The sequence below is a fragment of the Gossypium hirsutum genome, chromosome A07 (genome assembly GCF_007990345.1).
Source record: "Gossypium hirsutum isolate 1008001.06 chromosome A07, Gossypium_hirsutum_v2.1, whole genome shotgun sequence".
Lineage (NCBI taxonomy): Eukaryota > Viridiplantae > Streptophyta > Magnoliopsida > Malvales > Malvaceae > Gossypium > Gossypium hirsutum.
Genome location: NC_053430.1, coordinates 3,003,170 through 3,028,399, shown reverse-complemented (window position 1 = coordinate 3,028,399; position 25,230 = coordinate 3,003,170). Strand labels below are relative to the sequence as shown.

The 25,230-nt window shown below is 33.6% G+C and overlaps 2 protein-coding genes across 7 annotated transcripts; both read left to right on the top strand.

Moving 5' to 3' along the window:
- Positions 1-14,309: 14,309 nt before the first annotated feature.
- Positions 14,310-20,529, top strand: LOC107900513 (TOM1-like protein 9). 4 transcript variants are annotated; one of them, XM_016826127.2, is made up of 10 exons: positions 14,310-14,747; positions 15,568-15,646; positions 15,781-15,879; positions 15,951-16,064; positions 16,251-16,408; positions 17,049-17,130; positions 17,509-17,594; positions 18,178-18,369; positions 18,873-19,348; positions 19,601-20,529. In XM_016826127.2, the coding sequence occupies exons 1-10, from the start codon at positions 14,647-14,649 to the stop codon at positions 20,248-20,250; spliced, it is 2,037 nt and encodes a 678-aa protein (XP_016681616.2). In that variant the 5' UTR covers positions 14,310-14,646; the 3' UTR covers positions 20,251-20,529. The 4 variants fall into 4 exon arrangements, with proteins under 4 accessions (XP_016681616.2, XP_016681615.2, XP_040973121.1 ...); XM_016826126.2 differs by having other exon boundaries at positions 14,313-14,747; positions 19,598-20,529; XM_041117187.1 differs by lacking the exon at positions 15,781-15,879 and having other exon boundaries at positions 14,313-14,747.
- A 967-nt stretch (positions 20,530-21,496) lies between these two features.
- Positions 21,497-25,081, top strand: LOC107900514 (protein PEROXIN-4). Of its 3 annotated transcripts, none has more exons than XM_016826129.2 (6): positions 21,497-21,622; positions 21,820-21,897; positions 22,055-22,174; positions 22,434-22,562; positions 24,396-24,525; positions 24,777-25,081. In XM_016826129.2, the coding sequence occupies exons 2-6, from the start codon at positions 21,892-21,894 to the stop codon at positions 24,863-24,865; spliced, it is 474 nt and encodes a 157-aa protein (XP_016681618.1). In that variant the 5' UTR covers positions 21,497-21,622; positions 21,820-21,891; the 3' UTR covers positions 24,866-25,081. The 3 variants fall into 3 exon arrangements, with proteins under 3 accessions (XP_016681618.1, XP_016681619.1, XP_016681620.1); XM_016826130.2 differs by having other exon boundaries at positions 21,544-21,622; positions 21,863-21,897; XM_016826131.2 differs by lacking the exons at positions 21,497-21,622; positions 21,820-21,897 and having other exon boundaries at positions 22,049-22,174.
- Positions 25,082-25,230: the final 149 nt, after the last annotated feature.

Genomic DNA, 25,230 nt, shown 5'->3' with positions numbered 1-25,230 from the left:
CGAGAGAAGTAATGAATTCATTAGGGTGTAGTGTGCATTAATTTGAAGATGGTGTGCCACAGGAGCAAGATGTTAGAGTTATTGGTGATGGAAGTGGCCCATCAAGAAAAAGAAAAGTAGTTCAAATATTACTTCTTATTTTCCTAGTAGGACAAGTGTCGAATCACAACTCATTATCAAGGTTACATTACTAATTGTGTCAAGATATTCATGAAGCTGCATATTGATCGAGTTCGACATTATATATAGCATGAGACTAGGAACCATTGTCAAGACACATTTTCCATGGAAGGATTTTCGTCCATTCTTGCAAACAAACATATTTCAAAAGGTAGAAGATTGGTTAAAGAATGTTCTCTTTATCGAAAGTCTAATGATAGCTTAGGAAGTGAGTTAGCTCTTACTTTTAACAAAATTAGAAGACTAGGAATTTATCTAATATGTTACTTCTCTGTTTATAAAATTATAATATATTATTTCCTAGATAAGGGATGGAGGTTCTTTGGTTATGGTGCTCTTGATTTTCAAAAGTTGCCGATAAAACATTTCAGTCAAATAGCTTCGTCCTTCAGTTGTGAACGAAATTGGAGTGTGTTTGAAATAATACACAAAACGAAGAAATAAATTAGAGCTTCAAATGTTAAATAAAATTGTCTTTGTGCATTGTAATCTTGGTTTGATGAATAGGTAAGTACTAATATATTATTAATTTTGTTTAATTATATTGAATGAAACATTAAACTAAACTAATCTTTGTGCATTGTAATCTTCGTTTGAATCAAACATTAAAACTTAAACTATATTGCATTAGTTCATAGAACTTTGAACAAGAACATCTCTTTGGATCCTATTGATGTTTATATTATTGATGTTGGTTTCGTTGGTTCAATTTCAAATTTTCAATATTTAAAATATGATTTAAGAATGATAATGTTAATATTTTAATTGCATTTTAAATGTTTAATTGATGTTTACGTCGTTATTATTATTTATTTTGCTAATTTTTTTCTATTTATTTTGATTTTCAAAATTTTGAGCGTTGAATTAATGGTCCAACCGATTGAACTAAAATTTTGTTACATGGCTAGTTTAACTACTAGTCCATTATATAAAATTGTTCGAATAAAATATATTAATTTCAAAAATAACTTTATTTTTTAAGAAAATTATTGCTTACTATTCATTTTGACTTAATGTATCAGTCATTAATATAATGATTTAAAAAGTTAAAAACCAATTAAATTAAATTACTACTAGAATTCAACTTATTTAAAATTAAACATTGCAATATGAGTAATTCTAAGAAACACTTATACTATATTTCATTCACTAGAATAGAACAAAGTAAAAACGTACTAGCTATTCGTTGAAAAAAAAATTACATCTTTTGGTTGACTAAATAGGAATAGACAAATAATAATATAACATTGTTTAGTTGGATAAAATGATATTAAAAATACACAAGTAATAAGTGTAAATTACTAGTTTTCCCTTCAAGTAAATAATAATAATAATTAGTTTATTAAAAATATACATATTTTTATTTAGTATTAATAGTATTACTTCATCAAAAAGTAATATTAATAATAATGTTTAGTAAACCTTTTAAAAAACATAATGTTTAGTAAAAATATTAAAATATAATTTTAAAATAAAATGTAAGATGTTATACTTAAAAATATATTTATAAGTAATATTTTATATAAACGTATAAAACAATATAGCCAAAATAAATAAAATATAATTAAAATTAATATCTTTTTTTTAGTTTTTTTTAAAGATAAAATGCATCATTTCATTAAAGAAAGCAAAATCAGTACAAAATATAATCAAACGACATCTTTTACAAAAAGGGCTTATCAACTTTTAAAATACTTCAAAAAAAAGTTCTTGAATCCTTTCAATTCAGATAGTCTCTTTAACTTAGTTCTTTCGCCCTCTTGAGCAAATCCATTTCGAGTCTGCTCACATGCGAGAAAGAGCAACAATGGAATCTAATTCCCTCCCATTTCATAAATATGCAATTGTCGAGATTACTGGTGATCGATTATAAGTATGTTCCTAAAGTTTCCTAATAATTGAGGTTGACTCACCTTCAATAATAATTCGAAGAAGACTTAATTCACATGCAAATTTGAAAGTTCGGAGTCTTGCAATGGCTTTAACCATGAACGGCGAAGCTGCATGGTGTTTGACGTGTTATGAATTTAAGTTTTCATCACAAATAGTTTTTCACCTTCTCTTTATTTTTTTCCTTTTAGATTTTTTTTTAATTTTTCTTTTGAACTTTGTAACTAATTTTTGGTTTATGTTGAAGATGTAGACATTGGGTTTTTTGATACGTTAAATTTGTTTTTCATATTCCAATCAAGTTCTACTGATTAGTCGGTTGAAAAGAGGGTCGACTCTCTTTCCTTCCCTCCTTTTTCTCCCCTCCCCTCGCATTGTCCTTTACTTTTAAGGGTACATCTAAAAATTTTATTTCTATTGCTATTTTGTGTTGCATGTAATAGTTATTCTTTGATATCACTAAAGAATATCTATTTAAGAACAGATAGGAATAGACAAGAAATAACATTCGAATGACCAATTCTTCCAACCAAACCGTTGCATTATCAGACGTTATTGAATAAGAGGGAAATGATTGTTTAGTTCCTCCCAACCAAACGTGCCATTATTGGTGTCGAAACCATTTTTAAAAGGGAGGTTTGAAAAACGGGGTTCGACTTTTTGACAAATAAAAATGGGAGTCGCCACCAACCTTTTTAGGTGTGATTGGATCACCTTTATAAAACATTTTGGTCTACGAAATTCAAGAAAATAGGTTCGGGAGTCGGTTACGCACAAGGAAGGATTAGCACCCTCATAACGCCCAAAATTAGTACCGAATTGATTATTTATTGTCCTAATGTCGAAAATTTGAAAAGATTTTAAAACTTGAACAATTTAAAGTTGAAACTTGAGATTCCTTTGTTCCGAAAGTATACAAACATTACATCCAGCATGTTAGGACACGATGTTTTAAATCCTCGTAACTAAAATTATCTCATGATTTTGAAAATTTATTAAAAGGATATTTGGTTATTTAGTCAAACGAAAAATCGCAACCCAGCATGTTAGGGCACTATTTCCCGAATTTCTAAACACCAAACATTGCCTTATTTAAGAAAAACTTTTTCAATTAAATGAAATATATTTTTTTAAAACAATGAATAATATAGAATTTAATAAAAAATAGTTTGATATAATACTAAAATTATTAAAAAAATAAAATATAAAAGAGAATTAAAAATCAAGGAAATAGGGATTAAATCAAAATAAAAAAAGGTTGAAAACGAAAATGAACAAAGAATAAATAAGAACAAACCGTAGAAAATAAGAACGCAAGAGGGAGAGAAATTTGAGTGAATGCTCTTAAGAATTCTTATTGCTTCCCAAAACTCAAGTGATTTACAATGAAGGGAGAGGCCTCTATTTATAGTTGAGCCTCCCCAAATCCAACTGTACAAATCAATTACATCAATGGTTAAGATTAAAGGATATCTACAAGTTAAATCTCCAAGATTACAAGATCATATCTTCAGGATTGCATATCATATCTAAGATTGTATCATATCTAAGATTGCATATCCTTAAAGATTATATTTCCATATGAGTCAAGCTTATAGATGGACCTTAAATCTTTTCAAGTAATGGGCCATTCCGATTGGGCCAAATTATATGTTTGTAATTTTGGACTGAACTTGGACTTTATTTTTTTTGGGTTTATTATTTTTATTTTTGGACTTATTTCTGGGCCCCGGCAAAATTGAGTGTCTACGGCTACCCCTCTTTGCTCATTGCTGTGTAACAGGAATATAGCAAAGACTATAAAATGACCAATTTTGCCCGGGCTCGCCGAGTCTTAAGTTCTTGATCCTTGATCTTCTTTAAATGGCCTCTTGACGGCTTCAATCTGCTTCACTGCAACTCAGAAAGGCGATATCTGCTATCTTTGATCTGCTCCCCGTCTAATACAGAGACTCCAAATTTGCTTCTTCAATCTGCTCCCCGTCTAATACAGAGATGCCAAATCTGTTATCTCCGATTTGTTCCCCGTCTAATACAAAGATGCCAAATCTATCATCTTGGATCTGCTTCGATGTAAACACATGAAGGTCAGATCTACTATGTATTTAATCTATTCCCCATCGAATATGAAGATGCCAAATCTACTATCTTCAACTTGTTCCCTATAAACACAGGGATGCCATGCTGAAATCTTTAATCTGCTTCGCTGTAAGCACAGGAATGTCAAATCTGCTATGTTTTCGATCTGTTCCCTGTAAACACAGGGATGCCAAATCTGCTATCTTCAACTTGTTCCCTATAAACACAGGGATGCCATGTTAAAATCTTTGATCTGCTTCGTTGTAAGCACAGGAATGTCAGATCTGCTATGTCTTCGATCTGTTCCCTGTAAACACAGGAATGCCAAATCATCTTGGATCTGTTCCCCGTCGAATACGGAGATGCCAAATCTGTTGTTCTTCTCTTCGATATACTCTCTGACAATACAGAGACGCCAAATCTTCTATCTTCGATCTGCTCTCTGCCAATACAGAGACGCCAAATCTATTATCTTCAATCTGCTCTCTGCCAATACAGAGATGTCAAATCTGTTATCTTCGATCTGCTCTCTACCAATACAGAGATGCCAAATCATCTTAGACTTGCTTCAACGTAAACACGTGGAAGCCAAATCAGCTATGTCTTCGATATGCTATCCGCCGAATACAGAGATGCCAAACCTGTCATCTTTGATCTCCTCTCTGCCAATACAGAGATGCCAAATCTGCTATCTTCGATCTGCTCTCTACCAATACAGAGATACCAAATCATCTTAGACTTGCTTCAACGTAAACACGTAGAAGCCAAATCAGCTGTCTTCGATCTGCTCTCCGCTGAATATAGAGATGCCAAATCTGTCATCTTTGATCTGCTCTCTGCCAATACAGAGATGCCAAATCTATTATCTTCGATCTGCTCTCTGCCAATACAAAGATGCCAAATCATTTTAGACTTGCTTCAACGTAAACACGTGGAAGCCAAATCAGCTATGTCTTCGATCTGCTCTCCGTCAAATATAGAGATGCCAAATCTGTCATCTTTGATCTGCTCTCTGCCAATATCAGAGATGCCAAATCTGTTATCTTCGATCTGCTCTCTGTCAATACAGAGATGCCAATTCATCTTTGATTTGCTTCAACGTAAACACATGAAAGCCAAATCAGCTATGTCTTCGATCTGCTCTTTGCCGAATACAGAGATGCCAAATCAGTCATCTTTGATCTACTCTCTGCCAATACAGAGACGCTAAATCATCTTATATTTGCTTCAATGTAAACACGTGAAAGCCAAATCAGCTATGTCTTCGATCTACTCCCTGCCAATACAGAGACGCCAAATCTGGTATCTTCGATCTGCTCCTTAACAATATAGAGACACCAAATCATCTTGGATCTGCTTTAGTGTAAATACTTGAAGGTTAGATCTGCTATGCTTTAGCCTATTACCTTACTGCTTGGGGGGTTAAGGTGCACCAATCTTTATTATCTCTTTGAAGGATATGAACTGTATAATGTGTATGAGTTCATGCCTAATGATTAGGATGCTATGATCGAAATGAGTCAAATGCTCCTAATTAAACCTGTTATAATGCAAAATGTTTATGAATATGACCCCTATTCTAGACGTCACTACTCATTCCTTCGTAGTAGCTCATCATTGTTTCTCTCAAAATATCACTCCTACTCAGCCTCCAAATATTATGACCCACCGAAAATGTCTGTAAAATGATCCTCTGATCGAATCATTTGATTTATCCAATCATCATTTAGACTAAAGAAGAAATTTCAATTTCCCCGAGTATATCCGACCCTCACATATAGGAATTTCTTAAACAATTGTCCTGTTTCAGTTTCTTGTATTATCTAGAAATTTCCAGAGTAATATGCAAAACTTTGTTTGTAAAGATATTTAGTTCATCAATCATTATTTCTATGCAACACACTTTATGAATAATAGAGGACGAATAAATAGATCCAGAGGATAATTAAATTTGAATAAATTTGTCTAAAAATACAAAGGAAATTAATCTGATAGCTTATCTTTGAGAAGAAAGAGAATCTAAAGATACCAAGTAGGATAAAAGTTAGATGCCCTAGATATCGCCGCTTGAGCGTCTATACACCAGCTCCATGAAGACTTTTTTTTTTGAGTCTTGATAAAAGTTAGATGCCCTAGATATCGCCGCTTGAGCGTCTATACACCAGCTCCATGAAGAACTTTTTTTTTGAGTTCAACATGTGTTTAAAAGATCTAAAGTAATTCGTTGATGCCTCGATATGTAACATACTTCACTTCTCACCGAATCCGGTATAACAAAGTTACTGCATGACTTTCCAAATTTGAGCTGCCCTTTCGGGTTTTCAACTCAAAACCCCTTTGATCTCAAGGCGCCCTTTGCGGGTTTTCACCTCGGCCTCTCTATTTTTTCTTTTTTCTTTTTTTTCTCTTTTTTTTCTTTTTTTCTTTTTTTTAAATAGAAGTCCCAAAGTGCCCTTTGCGGGTTTTCACCTTAGCTTCCTTTCTCCTTCAGACAAAGTACTCCTTGACCGAGTCCGAATTCACTGGATCAGATAAATTTTTCCTATCCATTTCTTGTCAAAATCAGTGCACCTCTAGAGAAAGCCCTCTTCGCAACATATGGCCCTTTCCAATTCGGTATCCTTTTACATGGAAAGGATATCTTTCAGCACAATGTTTCCTTTATGAAATTCTTTTGGACGAACCTTCTTTGTCATAAGTCTGTGTCATCCATTTTTGGTACATTTGCTTAGGATGAATACTTTCAAGTTAAGTTTACTAGAGGTATTCAATTCTTGACTCTATCAAAGCTTGGAGGAAAAATCTTGATTCATAAACCCATGAGAAAGGGATTGCCCCAGCAGCAGTCCTGGCTGTTGTTTGTCAAACCCTACAAAAAGATGGTTCAATGATTCTCAGCAGACAAGAATGAAGTTGCTGACTTCATCCTTCAACTTGGAAAGCTGAGGTACAGAGATTACTCCCAGAGCATACATCCCACCATAACTCGATGATGTTTCTGAAGCATCCCTAATCTTCATAAATTGCCCCCAACTGTGAAGCTGCCAAATGAGTGTAGCAAATAGGAGCCACAACAAATATGGCTGTGGTGCTCCTTTGATACATATAGGATAGAGAATGAACAAACTCTTGCAGATCATCAGCCAAAAACCCAGCCTGGTCTAAGAGAACATGATAGTGAGTCTGCCTCGTGATTCCAATCATTCCAGCATGGGTACCAAGGTAAAAATCATTGTTCTTTGGATGGCATACTTTGTTGTCAATGACAGTACTATGTAGCACATTGTCAGGAGATCCCTACTGAAAAGAAACTTGGTATGATGGTTTTTCATACAACAATAACCACAATATTTAGGGTTCCACTTCTCGTTAAGGAACTTGCAAGCCTCAACAACTTAATCAAAACTTGATTGAATTGAGACTCGCTAACCCCATTCCTAAAAATAATGATTTGATCAGGTTTTCTCTTCCCTAAACTTGTATAGAAGTCTAAGAGAGCTTCCTTCATGATACCGTCATCCACTTTGTTAGAAATTGGTTTTGAAGAAAGAATCTATCATTTTAAGCTTCAGAGACTGCGTACGGCCTGATGCTCCATAGCTGGAAATCAATGGCCACCGCCTGGAGCCAACCATCGCAGCTATTGACGGCACATCAGACTGCTCAGGAAAGCCAAACAATGCACCCATTCCAAGGATGATGGTTGGAACCTTTGAAACAACTGAAATTGAAGTTGTTTGCCCCAGCGTAAGCATAGAGAGTAGGCGGTAGTTTCTTATGTAAATTTTTATCAGTCTCGGTCATCTTCTGTAATTTGTTTTTTCTTCTTTTTCTTTTCTTTTGGCAACCTTTGTTGTACTGTGGTATGGCGCATTATCTTTGAAAAGACTGCAAACTTTTGGCATTGTGCAGTTATATATAATCTTTTTTTTTTTTGAAATGGATGACTTTTGACTTTGGAATATTGGCATATGAAGCTATCTACCCTCTTAATGGAGCAGTTGACGTCCACAAAGATGAGTCATTGTCAGCTTGAAACTTTTGACGAGCTCGGGCCCATAACATACATGCCCCATAAGTCTTGACTCCCTTAAATTTGGCATTCATTGTACAACTAATGCGATCCCTTTTCATGGTGGACCAACAGTGCCCCAAAACCTTATGTTTATTCTGGCAATTGCAAATCCTCCTGCATGCGTTTTTGGACCACATTTTTGAATTCCCATAATAGTCTCAACAAGGTCTTGTCTTGTCTTGTCTCCTCAGCTAATTCTAATTTTGCAATCTTTCCTTCCTCTAAGGCTATATTTCCTACCACCACTTCATGGGGTATAAACCATTTTCAACAAATTCAGAAACAAGTCACAATTTCTGTCACCTTCAAAGTACTGAGATTCCTCTAAACACATATCGCACTCAAAAGGAACTCTAAATCTGTAGTATCGTTGCCCGTGTCATTGATATCTAGGGATCTATGATAGGCACACAAAAGAATATACAAGGAATAAATGAATTCAAGAATGACTATTTACATGAAATGAAAATTTATAAAGAATGCCAAAGGTCAAAAGAATCAGAATGAAAGAGTATTTACTCGGATAAATAATAAAAGTATGTTTTATTGAAAATAAAAATGTCTGAACATGAGTCCACTTCTCAAAAGAAATCTCATTACTCCTTGGCTTTAGAGCAATAAGAGTCTTCTAAATATTACTCCGTAAAATTCCTAAAGATTACAGGAAGTTCTTCTGCAGTCCAATTGTTTAAAGAACTTCCCGGTTCGTAAGGGTGAATGCCCTCAAGGTTTCTTTGTTCAGTCCCTTCCTCATTGATGATTTTCATTTCTAAACACCCCCTTCTCCGGGTAAGCTATCCCTCCTGACACAAAAGTCGGGGATATGTAAGGGAACATCGTTAATTCCTATTCAACTTCTTTTTCACTCAGCCGTGACCCTGTTCTCTCTCTCTCTCTCTTTCTTTCTCTTTTTGATAACTTTAACTAATTAGAGTCTTTTTATAATTTTGAATGCAAATGATGTGATAAGATGCTATTAGATGCAAATACATGAATGCAAAAGGATATCGATTCTGATTCAATTTCATTTTAGAAAACATTATTTAAGGAACAAAAATCTTTTCATAAAACGAATTACAAATACACTAACGCTCGTAGGCCCAGAGTCTTAACCTTATCTAATAACAAAGCTAACTTTCGACCACGATCTGACTGTAGCTCATATTGGTGCTCAACGTGCTTGCCCTTTCTACCAGTATCTATAAATGATCAGCTATCTCTTGAATTTGAATTACGGCTTCACCTATGAAGTAAGCTTTACAGCCAAAGACACATTCTCCAATATCTATGAAGTTGCTCTGATTACCTTGAAAGAAAGATTGGCGAACAAGTAGGCATTCCAGCTTCGCAGCATACTGCCTTAAAATGATATCAAACATCCTCAGTGCTTTTTTAGAGTCTTTAAATTTCTGCCTCCACAGAACATTTCGAATTGCTTGCATGAGTATCTTTGCAGCATAGCTAATCTCCACTTTAAAGGTCTTTAAATGATACGATCTTCTTTAATCTCTTTCTTTCATGCTCATTTGGGTTGTCTCGGCCATCAGGGCTTGCATTTCCATTATTTCTGATAAGTACAACATCCTAAAGTACCACAGTAAATTTCAGCTTGTTGTTTGGTAGTGGTCCTATAGTAAGTGAGCCTTTTTACCATCATAAGCAAAATTCTTTCCATTCAATTCAATTTTGTAGGTCTTAAACCCTTACCATCCACGAGGTGACTATCTTCATCTGTAATGGTAGAAGTGTCCATCAGTACTCCCCACGCTCACCTTGAATTGTTCATCTATCTTCATGTCAAGCAAATACTGCAATTCCCCATAACAGTTGTAGAACAACTGCTTGGCTTCGTTACTCCATTAATCCCATATTTCCTTTAACTCTTGGAGGTTATTTTGCATCACACTAATGAGAGTGTAGTCCCATAATTCTAATGTGTATCCTTCGATGACACTATTTCCTTTTTCTATCTGGGTTTTCTCTGACCAAGCACAAATGAAAGAGTTGTCCTCCACTTTATTAAGATATTCGTTCCCCATTACAAAAATTTCTAACTCAAAAATCGAACCTTGAATCGACACATTTTAATGATAAATGACATGCAATGATAGCAAAATAAGAAAAACAAGTCACTATCACATATATAAAAAAATATATAATAAATAAGAACTTATAAATGTAGGCACTAAAGGTCATCATCATACTACCTGGGGCAAGCACTTAAAGTTCACTATATGTAGTTCGGTTCTAAAGGGTACCTGAACCAGCAGATTCCTCAATCCTCGCCAATTATAGGCTCATATGGACCAAGTTCGGTTCAGGGGGACACATTTTCCTATAGCCATGCGGAGATGAAAATCTCACGAAGACATAGGTACAGATGTATCCCGGAAGCAATCCACTAGCCCATGCGGAGGTGAAAACCTCACGAAAGCATAGCTTCTCACTTCCACTTAAGGGTGTGACCACAACGGTCATGCAAATGCAATGTGTGCGTAAACAATAACAAACATATGCAACTAACACATGTAAAAATGACATATTTTAAAAATTTTCCAAATTTCCGACATTAAGATAGAAAATAATCAATTTTCAGCTTGACTCTCTTATAGGTCCCCAGTGGAGTCGCCAAGCTGTCGAAACCATTTTTAAAAGGGAGGTTTGAAAACGAGGTTCGACTTTTTGAAAAATGAAAATGAGAGTCGCCACCAGCCTTTTTAGGTGTGATTGGATCACCTTTATAAAACATTTTGGTCTACGAAATTCAAGAAAATAGATTCGGAAGTTGGTTACGCACAAGGAAGGATTAGCACCCTCGTAACGCCCAAAATTGGTACCGAATTGATTATTTATTGTCCTAATGTCGAAAATTTGAAAAGATTTTAAAACTTGAACAATTTAAAGTTGAAACTTGAGATTCCTTTCTTCCGAAAGTATACAAACATTACATCAGCATGTTAGAACACGATATTTTAAATCCTTGTAACTAAAATTATCTCATGATTTTGAAAATTTATTAAAATGATATTTGGTTATTTAGTCAAACGAAAAATCGCAACCTAGCATGTTAGGGCACTATTTCCCGAATTTCTAAACACCAAACATTGCCTTATTTAAGAAAAACTTTTTCAATTAAATGAAATATATTTTTTAAAACAATGAATAATATAGAATTTAATAAAAAAATAGTTTGATATAATACTAAAATTATTAAAAAAATAAAATATAAAAGAGAATTAAAAATAAAGGAAATAGGGATTAAATCAAAATAAAAAAGGTTGAAAACGAAAATGAACAAAGAATAAATAAGAACAAACCGTAGAAAATAAGAACGCAAGAGGGAGAGAAATTTGAGTGAATGCTCTTAAGAATTCTTATTGCTTCCCAAAACTCAAGTGATTTACAATGAAGGGAGAGGCCTCTATTTATAGTTGAGCCTCCCCAAATCCAACTGTACAAATCAATTACATCAATGGTTAAGATTAAAGGATATCTACAAGTTAAATCTCCAAGATTACAAGATCATATCTTCAAGATTGCATATCATATCTAAGATTGCATATCATATCTAAGATTGTATATCCTTAAAGATTATATTTCCATATGAGTCAAGCTTATAGATGGACCTTAAATCTTTTCAAGTAATGGGCCATTCCAATTGGGCCATTCCAATTGGGCCAAATTATATGTTTGTAATTTTAGACTGAACTTGGACTTCATTTTTTTTGGGTTTATTATTTTTGTTTTAGGACTTATTTCTAGGCCCGGGCAAAATTGAGTGTCTACAATTGGTAATAATTGAGACAACGTTAAAGTTTTAGGTTCAAGTCTTGTGGATGGTGAAATAGATGTTGAAAGAGTTTTATGGGGTTTAAGGATTTGATTTAACTCGACTTCAAATTTAGTTGGGCTCAAAATGACTATAAGATGTAGAGTCTAAAAAAATTGTCTTTTCTATTGGTCCGTGAAGAATAAATATAGTTGGATTGAACAAGAAACTTGAAAAATACAAAATCAATTTGAGTAGTAAGATTCAAATATGTTTTGATTTTATTGTTTATTTAAATATATTTGATTCGATTTGATTCATCAAATGAGCTCGCAAGAACTCAGGGAAGTCGTCGGCTCGCATACATCCAATGAGCTCACAGAAATGATTGCGTGCTCTGCAGGCCACCCAGTCACATGTCTAATAGGTGCAGAGCCTACCCAAAATGTCAAACCTAGGAACAGAAAGGACTGCGTGCTCTATAGACATGTGCCCAGTAGATCTGGAGTTCACAAAGAATGTCAGTACAAGGGACAGAGAATGTTAGTACTAGAGGCAACGGAGTCAAGACAAAATAGTGGAGCCCTATCATGAGCTGTAATAGTATCTGTAACAACATATGTAAATACCTGAACATTCCTATCAATAAGATATGAGAAAATATTACTCAATAATATTGTAATTTCTTATGTCATGTTTATAGTGCAAATTGTAGTTACATGATTAAATAATTTATATTTTCTAAATATTAATTATTATAAAAATATTACTATAATAACAATAATTTCTAAACAAGTAAAAAAATTAAAATAAAATCATCATATGTACTATGTTAGTCTAAAAAAGTAATGATAATATGATTACTAATAAAAAAAACAAGAAAAGTAAAACATTATATGCAATTTTATCTAATTGTTCTAGTGCATATTTGTTAGGTTATTCCCTCTTTAATATTTAACATATGCTCATTACCATCATTTGCATTTGAATCTGAATCATTAAAATTATCAAGATGCACTATTCGAAATATGGAACATCTTAATTTCACCTATGATTGAAGTTATGAAATATGAAATATGCTAATATGAGTCAATCTTATTATTTTATATTATACTAAGGTGATGTTGTTAATATAGGAAAATATTTTTTTAAAGCAATAAATGTCTTCTCAACCATATTTCAAAACCTCGAATGTTATAAATTAAATAGTTCACTAGCTGTCTATGGTGCTTATGTCTAACATCATTTTCTCAAATAGTATTATATCTCATGATATAGTTTAAGAAAACCTTTAATATTTGCATAATTAGCATTGACCTTATAATATTTGTATTCACAGTCCAAATAGCCTGTATCTTTAATTATAAAAATTTATATAAACTTAACTTGGAGAAAGATTTATGTTAAGTTATATCCCTTTTTATAATACTAAATTAAGTGAAAAAATAGCATAAAATTTATAATATATAACCTTTATAAATAAGGTTTTATAAATTATCCAATAATTTTCATAACACTTTTTATAAATAATATAATTTTTTGCCATAATTTTAGAAAGCTATTTTTTATAAATAAATTGTGATAAAAAATTATAACATTTTTTATAAATAAAATTTTTATTATAATATATAGCATTAGCATATAATTAAGTACTTCTTAGCCATAATTTGTATAAAAATAAATTTTTAAAATTAAACTAATATACTTACCCATATAATTACTCAAGTTTTCACCCTCTCGAATAATTAAAAATTGTTATTGAGATAATCTAATTACACCAATTCATTGAGACCCACTAATTACAATGGTTACTTAAACATGTTATCTTTGTGTAATTATAAATCATTACACCTAAAAATGACTTTTCAAGCACTACCCAAGAAACTTGATAACTTTTTTCAATTTGATCCTTTTAACTATTAAATCTAGAAGTAAAAAAGAAACTATAAATAAATTATAATATTTTAAAAAAAATTTAAAAATTTATAGGTAACTACATGATACTTTGTTACACGATTATACCTTAACACAATCTGAATTCAAAGATGAAGTTGAAAAAAATTGCGAAATTCCAAAGGAAAAAATTGTAAGGACTGCTCGTTTTTTTTCAAAACCAAACTGAGATACATCAATAACGACACGTGCTTAGGCCATCTCACGAAGCACCAAATCCAGTAATAAAACGATAGCAGCCCTTCGATATAACTGGTCAGCGAAACCATCGACTGACACGTGGTTGATTTTGGTTGGTCTTTTATTTTTTTAATCACCTCCCAAATAATTGAAATAAAGAAGCTAATAAAGGAAAAAGGAAGTGAAGCGAAAGGAATATATATATATATATTTATTTATTTTTATTTTTATTTTTATTTTTTTTTCTCAACGGAAAAAGAAGAGACTATTCGATTTAATCTCAGAAACAAAAGGCGAGAGAAGCGAGGAAGAAAAGGGGGGGAGAGAGAGAGAGAGAGAGCTGAAGATTTTGGACTGTTTGGTTTACTTGATAAAGTTAGATTGGGTGTGCCGGAGGAGTCTCCGGAATATTCTGCCGTTAGTCGCGATCGCGCCGGGCGGTGATCGGAATCTGATTGGTTTTTTGTTCTTCTTTTTACTTTTTTGGTGTGTGCGAATCCTTTATTTTTTGTCAGCGAAGATGGTGAACTCTATGGTAGAGAGAGCTACGAGTGACTTGCTGATCGGGCCTGATTGGGCTAGGAATATCGAGATCTGCGATATGCTTAATCACGACCCTGGGTATTCGTCGCTCTGGATTCCAATTTCTCCTCTCTTCTAAGAAGTTGTTATTGCTCTTATGATTCTATTGATGATTGTGTTCAATTTGATTATAAAAAATGAATATGAAGATTGTGAATCTAGTCTTCTTTCTTGTTTCGGTGTTGGACTTGCTTTTACTTCTTCTTTTTTTGAATTTTTCTCCTCTTGTTTTCTATTATTTGTAAAATTGAGAGAAGATAAATATTTTTTTTTCTCTTTTATAGCACGCAAGTTTAATGGGCGAGATTTGGTTCAGGAAATTTATTAGATCGATCACTTTGCTTTGCTTTTTCTCTCTTTGTTCAACATGTAATTTCAATCATGGATGTATTTGATTATAAGGGTTTTAAATGTGGCTTTTGTTGATTGATAGAGGATTTAATTTCATATAAAAACTTCGACTGGTTATAGAGAGTCAACTACCTTTCTCAAAGTGAAAGATAACCGTATGGCTTTATCTTGCTAATATTAAGTTTATTTTTCTCAAATATGAGCTGTATTTTTGTTAGCTTTAGATGAGCAGCTTCATGGTAATTAAGTTTAATACTGTTTTTTTTTGTTGATTAATTTTGGTCACTTTTGCCGGTTTTCTTTTTAGTTCTTGTGATTTATAGAAAGTAGAAAGGACTGAAGGTATGAACAAAAAAAAAAAAAAAGAAAGAAAGAAAGAAAGAAAGGACTGAAGGTTCAGTTTTCTAATTTTCTGGTTAACTCCAGAAGCTGACTGGATTTATATCTTTTAACTTTGAATAATTTTTGCTTTCTTAATCTAGTAGTGAAATGTTATGGTTATTATCAGGCAAGCAAAAGATGTTGTGAAAGGCATAAAGAAGAAGCTTGGAAGTAAAAATCCTAAAGTTCAACTTCTTGCACTAACTGTAAGCCGCTAGTAACTTTTACGTTGGTTTCTACTAATGCCTGGATATAATGATCACTTTTGTTGCCTGTTTTATTACCTGTTGCTTACATTGAGCTAAGCTTGTTTAAATTTGGTTTACTTCCCATGTTCTAGCTGCTAGAAACTATCATAAAAAACTGTGGGGACATTGTCCACATGCACGTTACAGAGAGGGATGTTCTTCATGAGATGGTTAGAATAGTCAAGAAAAAGGTAGGGAGTCCCATTTTGTAGTTATTTTTTTCTAGTAAAAACTTCTCAATTTTTGTACTGCTCAATTGTAGCCCGACTTTAATGTTAAAGAGAAGATATTGATTCTGATTGACACTTGGCAAGAAGCTTTTGGAGGTGCGAGGGCAAGATATCCACAATATTATGTTGCCTACCAAGAGTTGTTGGTATGTCTGCTAAGGACTCATCTCAAATTGTACAAGACATGCTTTGTATTTCTTGGGATCCAAGTCTTCATATGCTATCCTTCATTCATGATCTTAATTTGTATTCTTCATATGCTATCCTTCCACATAGTGTGGCCTTTTCCCCTTTCCTTTTTTCTCTCTGAGGCAAATTGGTTTGTTGTTCAGCGTCTTGGTGCAGTATTCCCACCAAGATCTGAGAGGTCTGCGCCCGTACTTACTCCTCCTCAAACACAACCCTTGTCTTCTTATCCTCCAAATATTCGCAATTCTGATCGGCAAGACACAGCTGAGTCTTCTGCGGAGTCAGAGTTTCCAACCCTGAGGTATTATTTTTGTTCCTTAGTTGTTTGAGTCGTAAAAGCATGGTTGTTTTTTTTAATGTTTTCCATTGTTCCCAGTCAAATTCATGATGGCCTAGTCTGTTTTTTCAGAAATTTCTGAATAATGTCTTTGTAGAAGTTGTGCTGCAGTAATATGGTTATGCAGAAGGCTGCTGCCCACAATAAGTTCTTTTAATGATTGTCTAATAAAAAATTACAGAGCTTATTGAAATATTTTTTGATATGGGCTTCACAGTGAGTTTTCATTTGCTTCGGAAGGATAATATTTCATTCTGTTTGTGTGTATGAACTATTTAATATTTTCTCTGTATTAAAATAAGAGTAATTGTCAAAACAAACTCTTTGTTCACTCCTTAATGTATTTTTTAAAGAGATCAATGTGAGTTGTTGGGTAAAAACTTTCCTATTTGTTTTTAACTTCAGTTTTAGTCAGCACATCAGTGTTCCCTGTCCTTAGCTGGTAACCATGACTGGTGTTGTCACACCAATGATTATCCTTGTCTCCTAGAAATAGAGTAGTTGTTATAGTTGAAGCAATGTGAATGGTTTGTTCTATAATATTATTGATGGTGAAATTACATTGCTATACATATTGTTTTTTAACAGAAGTCTCATTTATCAGTTTGACAGAAATTCAGAATGCGCGTGGTATTATGGATGTTCTATCAGAAATGCTAAATGCAATAGATCCCGGAAACAAGGAGGTATTTGTTTGCATTTTGATACGTATAGGAATGAAGACATTTTGTTTACTTGCTAAATTAATTGTGTTCTGGCAAGTGCATGGTAATGTAGTTTCTAAGTGGCAAGTCATTAATTGGATTTAAGGTGACTACCTAAGTCTTAATATAACTGGCGTTTGCAAAAAAATCTGGTTGGCAATGCTCAAATTCATTAGATGGTGAACCAGTTTTTTTGTGTAAACTTATGTTTTTCCAGCTCTCATAATGAAAAATCTTTTCGAAAGTTTATGAAGTTTCACGCTGCTAAATCCTCTACTAAAGATATAATGCAAGTTGTGGTTTCTTTATGTTCAGTTTCTATTTGCATATTTACTGATCTTTTTTCATCTACCGTTTCAGGGACTTAGGCAAGAGGTGATTGTTGATTTGGTGGAGCAGTGCCGTACTTACAAACAAAGAGTTGTACACCTTGTTAATTCAACATCGTAAGGAAACAATCTTTTACTACAACTTTCCTGGGCCCTTCATACTCTCTATAAGTTGATGACTTGATGGTATCATCTGTTTTCATGAATGTGTCATGCTTTTCTGCATGGCATTCTCTTTTTATTTCATGGTCCTTAAGGTGATTTTGCTAGTATCACTATAAGTTGAAGACTTGATGTTATCATCTGTTTTCATGAATGTGTCATGCTTTTCTGCATGGCATTCTCTTTTTATTTCATGGTCCTTAAGGTGATTTTGCTAGTATCACTTATTAAAAATACATACCGAGAAGAGGAGTGATATCCTGAGTTGAGATCAAAGGGACATCATTATTTATTCAATTAAATCTTGTTGCTATGGTGACTAGGAGCTGGAGCAACCTGTGAAGGAATTGATTTATGTATCAATTTTTTCCCCTAACCTATGCCAGTGAATATCTTTTTTGCATTTATATAAATTTGTGTGATATTTCACTTATTATGGCATGTTAGCTTACAACCTCTATGGATTGTTACAAGAAATTGTGTGAAATGCTTTTAACGTTTAAGACACATATCACCTTTGGTTATCTATCTCTTGCAGGGATGAGTCACTTTTATGTCAAGGTTTAGCATTGAATGATGATTTGCAACGCGTACTAGCAAGGCATGAAGCAATAGCTTCAGGAACTCCTTCTCAAGCAAACAAACCTAAGCCTGAACCTGCAAAAGAACTTGTGAATGTCGGTAGTCCACTAATTGATACTGGAGACAGTAGCAAGCAGTCTGAGGGGAGGTAATTAGGCTTCTTTGAACTGGATTCCATATGCAGGGATCTTGTGATTAAAATTATTGGTGTTTTGTATTTTAATCTTTTTATTACAACTAACGTAGGAATATGCTTAGAATTGCAAGTTCTCTTTGTTACATATGCTGCATTATACTTCTTTTCCTAAGCAATACTGGTGGTAGCCATACACTTCTCCTCGCATCTTGGAACTTAATTACAAGTTTCTTTCATCTATTTGGTTCATTGAATCCTTGGTACAATTTGGTTCCTGGGTTTTTTGAAACAAATTGCTTATTGCAGATGCATGGTTATGTTGAAGTGGCAGTCTCTTTAACATTTTAGATCTAGGGATTAGTAGCGAATTTACCTCTACAAGGAGTGGCTGAGTTGCTTATAAAATGTTATGTTGCTAGGATTAACATTTAAATTTATTTAATTTTGGGTTATCTAAAACCCTTCATCTTATATTTCCAGTAGCTTGAGCTTTAACTAACGGGGTTTTTTCGCAGATCCACTTCAAGCACTGTTACAAGTTCACCATTTAATCAGTTACTGCTTCCTGCTCCTCCTGCAACTAATGGTTCAACTCCTCCACCAGCTGCCAATCCCAAAATGGACTTGCTTAGTGGTGATGACTTCAATTCACCTAAGGCAGATAATTCACTGGCCCTTGTTTCTTTGGGTGAACCACAACAAGCACCTCCTGCATCACAGCAGAATGCCCTCGTTCTCTTTGATATGTTCTCTGATGGTAGCAACACCTCCAATTCTGTTAACACACAGTCTTCAGGTTTGGCTGGACAAACCAACCCTTTGACTCCTCAAATTCAGCAGCAGCACCAGCAGCAGCACAATTTTCATGCAAATGGAACTGCACCAAACATGGGAACACCTCCTCAATATGAGCAGCCATATGCTCAAGGCACCGTTCCTGCCTGGAATGGTCAGCTGGTTCAGCAGCAACAGCCACCCTCACCAGTCAATGGTTCGATTCTGATTACAATAGATTTCTGATGCACAAGTAGATCATTTTACTTTTGGCACAGCTCCCTAGGGATAGGCACATGTAAGCACGGCATGCCACGTACCATTCTAGGAAATTAATAATAAATAATCATGGTCTTCCTCTCAAGAAATTTATGTAGTGACATTCTAGGCTTCTTTGGCAGGCTGAATTTGTATTCTTGCTTCCACTACATCTAAAATTAATGAACCTTTCTTTTTGCATGTGGAGGAGGTGCTGAGAGCAGTGGCTCACTACCACCACCACCCTGGGAAGCACAGGCAGCAGACTCTAGCCCAGTTGCAGGTGCTCAGCATCCCCAGTATGTGGGAAGTGATCAAACGGCGGGTGTGTACATTCAGCCAACCACAACTGGTCATTTACCAACGACTAATAATCATGTGGCTCTGGGAAACCAGTTTGCTGGTTATCATGCACAGCCAATCCAGGGAGCACCACAGTATACAGGCATGGTTCCACAGCAAATGCCTGTGGGCCAGATGAGTTCCATGTATCCTCATCAAATGCCAACGGGCCAGATGGGTTCAATGTATCCTCAGCAAGTGCTGGGGGCCCAGATGGGTTCAATGTATCCTCAGCAAATGCCAGCTGGCCAGATGGGTTCGATGTATCCTCAGCAAATGTATGGCAACCAAATGGGAGCATATGGGTATGGTCAGCAACAGTATCTCAATCAGCAAATGTATGGGCTATCCATCCGAGATGACAATGCCCTGAGAAACTCTTCCTACCAGGTTTCCACTTCATCTTACGTTCCGCCTAGTAAGCCTTCAAAACCTGAGGATAAGCTGTTTGGGGACCTTGTTGACATGGCTAAAATTAAATCAACAAAAACCACTCCTGGAAGAGCTGGTAGCATGTGAACCTGGATTTGGTTTTTCTTTTTTACATATTTTTTTTTGGTGGCTAACTTGTTTCTTATTTTATCTCATTGTCCTTCGTTAGATATTTTTCTCGACTCATATTTGGTGTTGAATGTTTGGTATTGGAATCATGTACACTCCCTGTAGAGAAAATAGAAAGATCTCGCTTTCGGTTATAGGTTGAGTTTATAGATTTGATTCTCTCTGTTTTTTTCAGACCTGTGGAAATTTTTATTGTAATAAATAATATAATGTACATGTCGGAATTTTCTTTCCCAAGTTTTAAGGCACTATTAGACATTAGGCATTTTGAAATGCATGTTGCAATGATTTTACTTTTTCTGGAATTTTACCTTTGACTTTATTAAATTAGAGGATTGGTCCAGATTTCTATGCAAATTTGTCCTTCTACCTTTTTGGGATAATGTTTTGTTGTATCCATGTGTAACAATTTGCCTTGGAGAAGGCGAAACTCTTTATCTTTTGTTGTTAACTATCAGAATCCACCTTTATTTTCCCAACATAGTCCGTCCTTCCTAAGTTGATGAAGATGCAAGCAACCTTATAAAGTTAAACTAAAAACAATGGGTTTCTTAATAACCTAGTCAAAAAGTCAGGCTATGACTATCATTCAGTTTAGTTGGTTTGGTTCGTAGGGACTCAGCCTAAAGTGGGGCTATGCGTCTTATTTAGTTGGTTTGTTTCATACGGGTCAAATCTTGAATTGAAGTTTTATGAATTCATATTTGGTAACATAAATATCTTTAATTTGATTTTAAGTTGTTTCAACTTCGGTTTCCTTATAAAAAATCAATATAAATATTTAATATTATTTTAAAAAATAAATTTAATTCTGGATTCGGTTTATAATCCATGCCATGAATTTTTTTAAAATTTTAAGATGTTGCTAGTTAACTGAATTTTAATTTGATTGACATCATTATTGGAATATTTTGGAGAGTGTAAATTCGGAAATCCTTTAGGGATTTAGGATGGTTTAGGTTGATCAATTTAGAAAAAGTAATAATTTTTTTTAATATTTATGTTTTTCTAATAATTTTTTAATCAAACCCAACATATCAATAAATAGTAACCTGAACAATTAAATAGTATAAAAAGAATCTCTAATCTATTGATTTGGGGTGGACGTGGAGCGGCAAAACGAACTGGCATGAATCAGCCCAATATGACCCAAGATTTGGTCCAGTTTGGATTAAATCCTGCCAGCCCAGTCCACTGCCAGCCGTGCTTAGATTCTTAAAACTCTTACAACCACAACCCATGACCCGACGGTTTTTTTTCTCACATCACCAAAATCAGACCACGACCAAAATAAGCTTCCTTTTCCTATCATTTCAGGGATCTTCCCCAGGTCAGATTCTTAAGCTCGTCCTTTTCTTTTTTGTCCTTTTTTTTTAATTATCAATTATTGCTCTAATTGATTTCTATATCCCACATCTTAATTGATCCGATCTCTAACAAAACCTGGACAATTAATTCTTTTCATAAATAATAAAAACCTTAGTGGAAATTCTTAACAAAGCTGCTTTTTTGTTTTCAATTTTACAGCTATTTTTCACTCTGATACAGAATTATATAATTTGTTTTGAAGTATTTTGAATTTCCTACAAGCAACGAGAGATGCAGGTTAGTTGATATTTATATAGATGGTATAGATGGCTTTTAAAAAAATCTTGCGTATTTAATAAAATACATGTAGATCGCCGAAGAAGTTAGTTTGGGTTTTCGTTAAAAAAAAAACGATTATCCCCTTGATTAATATAGTTGAAATCTTTATATGAAGGCATCAAGGGCAAGGTTGTTTAAGGAATACAAAGAGGTGCAGCGAGAAAAGACGGCGGATCCCGATATTCAGCTTGTTTGTGATGATTCCAACATATTTAAATGGACTGCTCTAATCAAGGTTGTTTCTAAACTAAAAAATGGAGGAAAAAAGAAAATTGTAGACATTATTTATTGTCTATGTCATCTAGAGTTTTTTTTTTTTCCTCGATACATATTGGGGGTATGGGTATATGTGAATGATTCTCCAAGAAGAAAACTTAGAGAAAGTTGAATATGCTCATATTCAGACACATACCCATATCCGGATTTCACCATTGAATCCTGGTTATATAGAATTTTATTTTGATTTTGTCTAAATTATATGATTATATATATAGGGACCATCTGAGACACCTTATGAAGGTGGAGTGTTTCAGCTTGCATTCGCTGTTCCTGAGCAGTACCCTTTGCAACCCCCTCAAGTGCGGTTCTTGACAAAAATATTTCACCCCAATGTGCATTTTAAGGTATGATTTCCTTGCCTTGATAGCTGTATATTATCTACCGGAATATTTGACTGCATAAAATGGAATGAAGGAAAGATGTTTTGATTCTTAAAGATAGCAATTGCATCTTAGCATCTGATTTATATATGATGAACTTTCCATTCCTTTTTGGGGAATTTTGGGTACTTGGGGTTTTTCAACTAGGCAGCCATGAGCCTATGACTGCAAAACAGAAGGGATTTTTACACAGTATTCAAGGCTTTTCACCATAATATCTCTTAGGAGGCATATGGATCTAGAAATATTTAGATTACTCATCATGTTATCAGATATGATACATTATCAGACTTTGTTCATTTGATTGTAATCTAAGATTTTACTGTTGATGAAGGAATCTAAGAATACCTGAAAACATATTTTACTAAATTGTCTTTAATCATAAATAGGATGAAAGAAGTTATTAAACTATGCTAAAAGTGAAATGACTGAAAATAAAGGAAAATTTTAATATAATAGTAATATACAAAATGCTAAAATCTTCAACTAACTAATAATTGAATAATGGAAAAAACTAAATAATACTAATATTAATTGTAATGTAATAAACAAAATATAGGGTGTGTTTAGCATTCCTTTTCAAAAACATTTTTCAAGCCAAACCAATTTTTTAAATCATAAGCAATGTTAAACAAATAGCTTTTCAAGCCAAAAGTACTTTCAAACTGGGTTTTTAACCCAACCTAGAATGCTAAAAAGAAAATTTTCTTTAGCTTTCGAAACCTTTGGCTTTTGAAAAATCACATTTGTGCTAAATTATCTATTCGGCCTCAGTATTTAACTTCTAGCTCCTGGAAACTTATTTTTTAGTTTATAACATAAACATTTTCTTTTTAAAAGAACTTTTGGACAACAATGTTAAACATTTGAATCTTAAACCAAAATTTTCAAAAACATTTAATTAATTATCCCATAATATAATCGGCAAATGTTAAAAATTTCTTAACAAACAATAATAGACAAAATTCACTCATTATAAATAAATATAGTTTAAATGTTACTTAAAAAGAAAAAAACATGGAGAGTTTGATTCACTAGTATTTATTTTTTTTTTCTTGATTTTAATGAAAATGGATCATCGTCATCAAGAATGGGCTAAAGTTGTCACAAATTCTACATATTCTACACTAGCAAAGTAATGTAAAAGTACCTAAGAAACTTAACTGAGTCTTGGTACTATTGGTAATATCATATTATTGGCATAAAGTAATGTTGTTGAACCAAATGTGTTTATGCTATTACATATTGTAAGATTCTCACCGGGAACCTTACATTCCATGATCCAAACTGCTCTTTAGTTTTTGCAAAATGCTTTGTTTAGTATGAATGTATATTTTTTTTCCTCTCTTTGCAATGTAGTATTTAAGATTGGCAATTCTTATGGCTAGGGGAGTGTAGGTTAGGAGAGATTTGTGAGAACCCTTTCCACCAAAAGATTGCATGAGACTGAGGAAGATTTTATTTTAATTCCATCTTCTCCAAGTTGGAGCAAAACTTTAGTCTCCGTCTATGGACTTTATTTTAATTACCAGATTTCCAGGAAGGAGCAATTGGGTCATAATGTCAGAAGATGAGAACAAAAGTTAACATTACAATCTTGTTTGTAAACTTGTACTCTGCTCTAGAACATGTTTTACTGGTGGAAAAAGGTAGAGCTTTGTCATCCATTCTATTGGCTTACATATTATAGGAATCCAACTTCTAACAAGTCTACGGATCATTAACATTTGAAACGTAACAATTCCATGATATTCAATTAAGAATTTAATCTGTATTTATTAATTATGTCTTGTACAGACAGGAGAGATCTGCCTTGATATATTGAAGAATGCATGGAGTCCTGCTTGGACACTTCAATCTGTTTGTAGGGCTATAATAGCCTTAATGGCTCATCCAGAACCCGATAGCCCTCTTAATTGTGATTCTGGTAAGTTGGTGTATTTGATGCTTTTCTTTTCTGTTTCTTAATATTATGAATTTACCTAGTATTGTAAAGATTATATAAAATATAAACATGAATCAAGAGTGTTCTTCATTTACTACTTAATACAGATATGTATTTATATTGTCATGGGTGAAAAGTCTTATATATCTAAGAATTTATAAATTCTATCGAACTTTAAGCTACTTCTATGTTTGATATCATCCTTGATGGACACTTTTCCTACTTGTGGGCAGGCAATCTTTTAAGGTCTGGTGATATGAGGGGATTCCAGTCCATGGCAAGAATGTACACCAGACTTGCAGCCATGCCTAAAAAAGGGTGAACTTAAATGGTGTAATGAACAGTCTTAAACTGTAAGCGATTCACTTGTTGTGCTTTCCAAATAACATTCAAGAATGTCTCCAGTTTTTCTGATCCAACATATAGATTATAGAACAACATTGATGTTTATGTATCTAGATTACCAATAAATCATTATCCTAAAGAAATTGAATTGTGTTTAAAAGCACTAAATAACATTATTGCAATTTCTATTCTAGTTTGTTGATATGTTTTTTCAGTAAAATGGTTTAATTATGAATTTCATCTCTCTACTGTCGAAAATTGAGTAGTCCAATTAGGCGATACTATTAGGCCTTGCAATTAATTGTTGTTTGAAAATTCTTTAATTCAGTAACTTAAATGCAT

Coding starts and splice junctions, on each gene's coding strand:
- LOC107900513 (XM_016826126.2), top strand. CDS start 14,647: ATGGTGAACTCTATGGTAGAGAGAGCTACGAGTGACTTGCTGATCGGG. Junction 16,065..16,250: donor TTGCCTACCAAGAGTTGTTG/GTATGTCTGCTA, acceptor TTTGTTGTTCAG/CGTCTTGGTGCAGTATTCCC. Junction 18,370..18,872: donor AGCAAGCAGTCTGAGGGGAG/GTAATTAGGCTT, acceptor GTTTTTTCGCAG/ATCCACTTCAAGCACTGTTA.
- LOC107900514 (XM_016826129.2), top strand. Junction 22,175..22,433: donor AATGGACTGCTCTAATCAAG/GTTGTTTCTAAA, acceptor TTATATATATAG/GGACCATCTGAGACACCTTA. Junction 24,526..24,776: donor CCCTCTTAATTGTGATTCTG/GTAAGTTGGTGT, acceptor ACTTGTGGGCAG/GCAATCTTTTAAGGTCTGGT.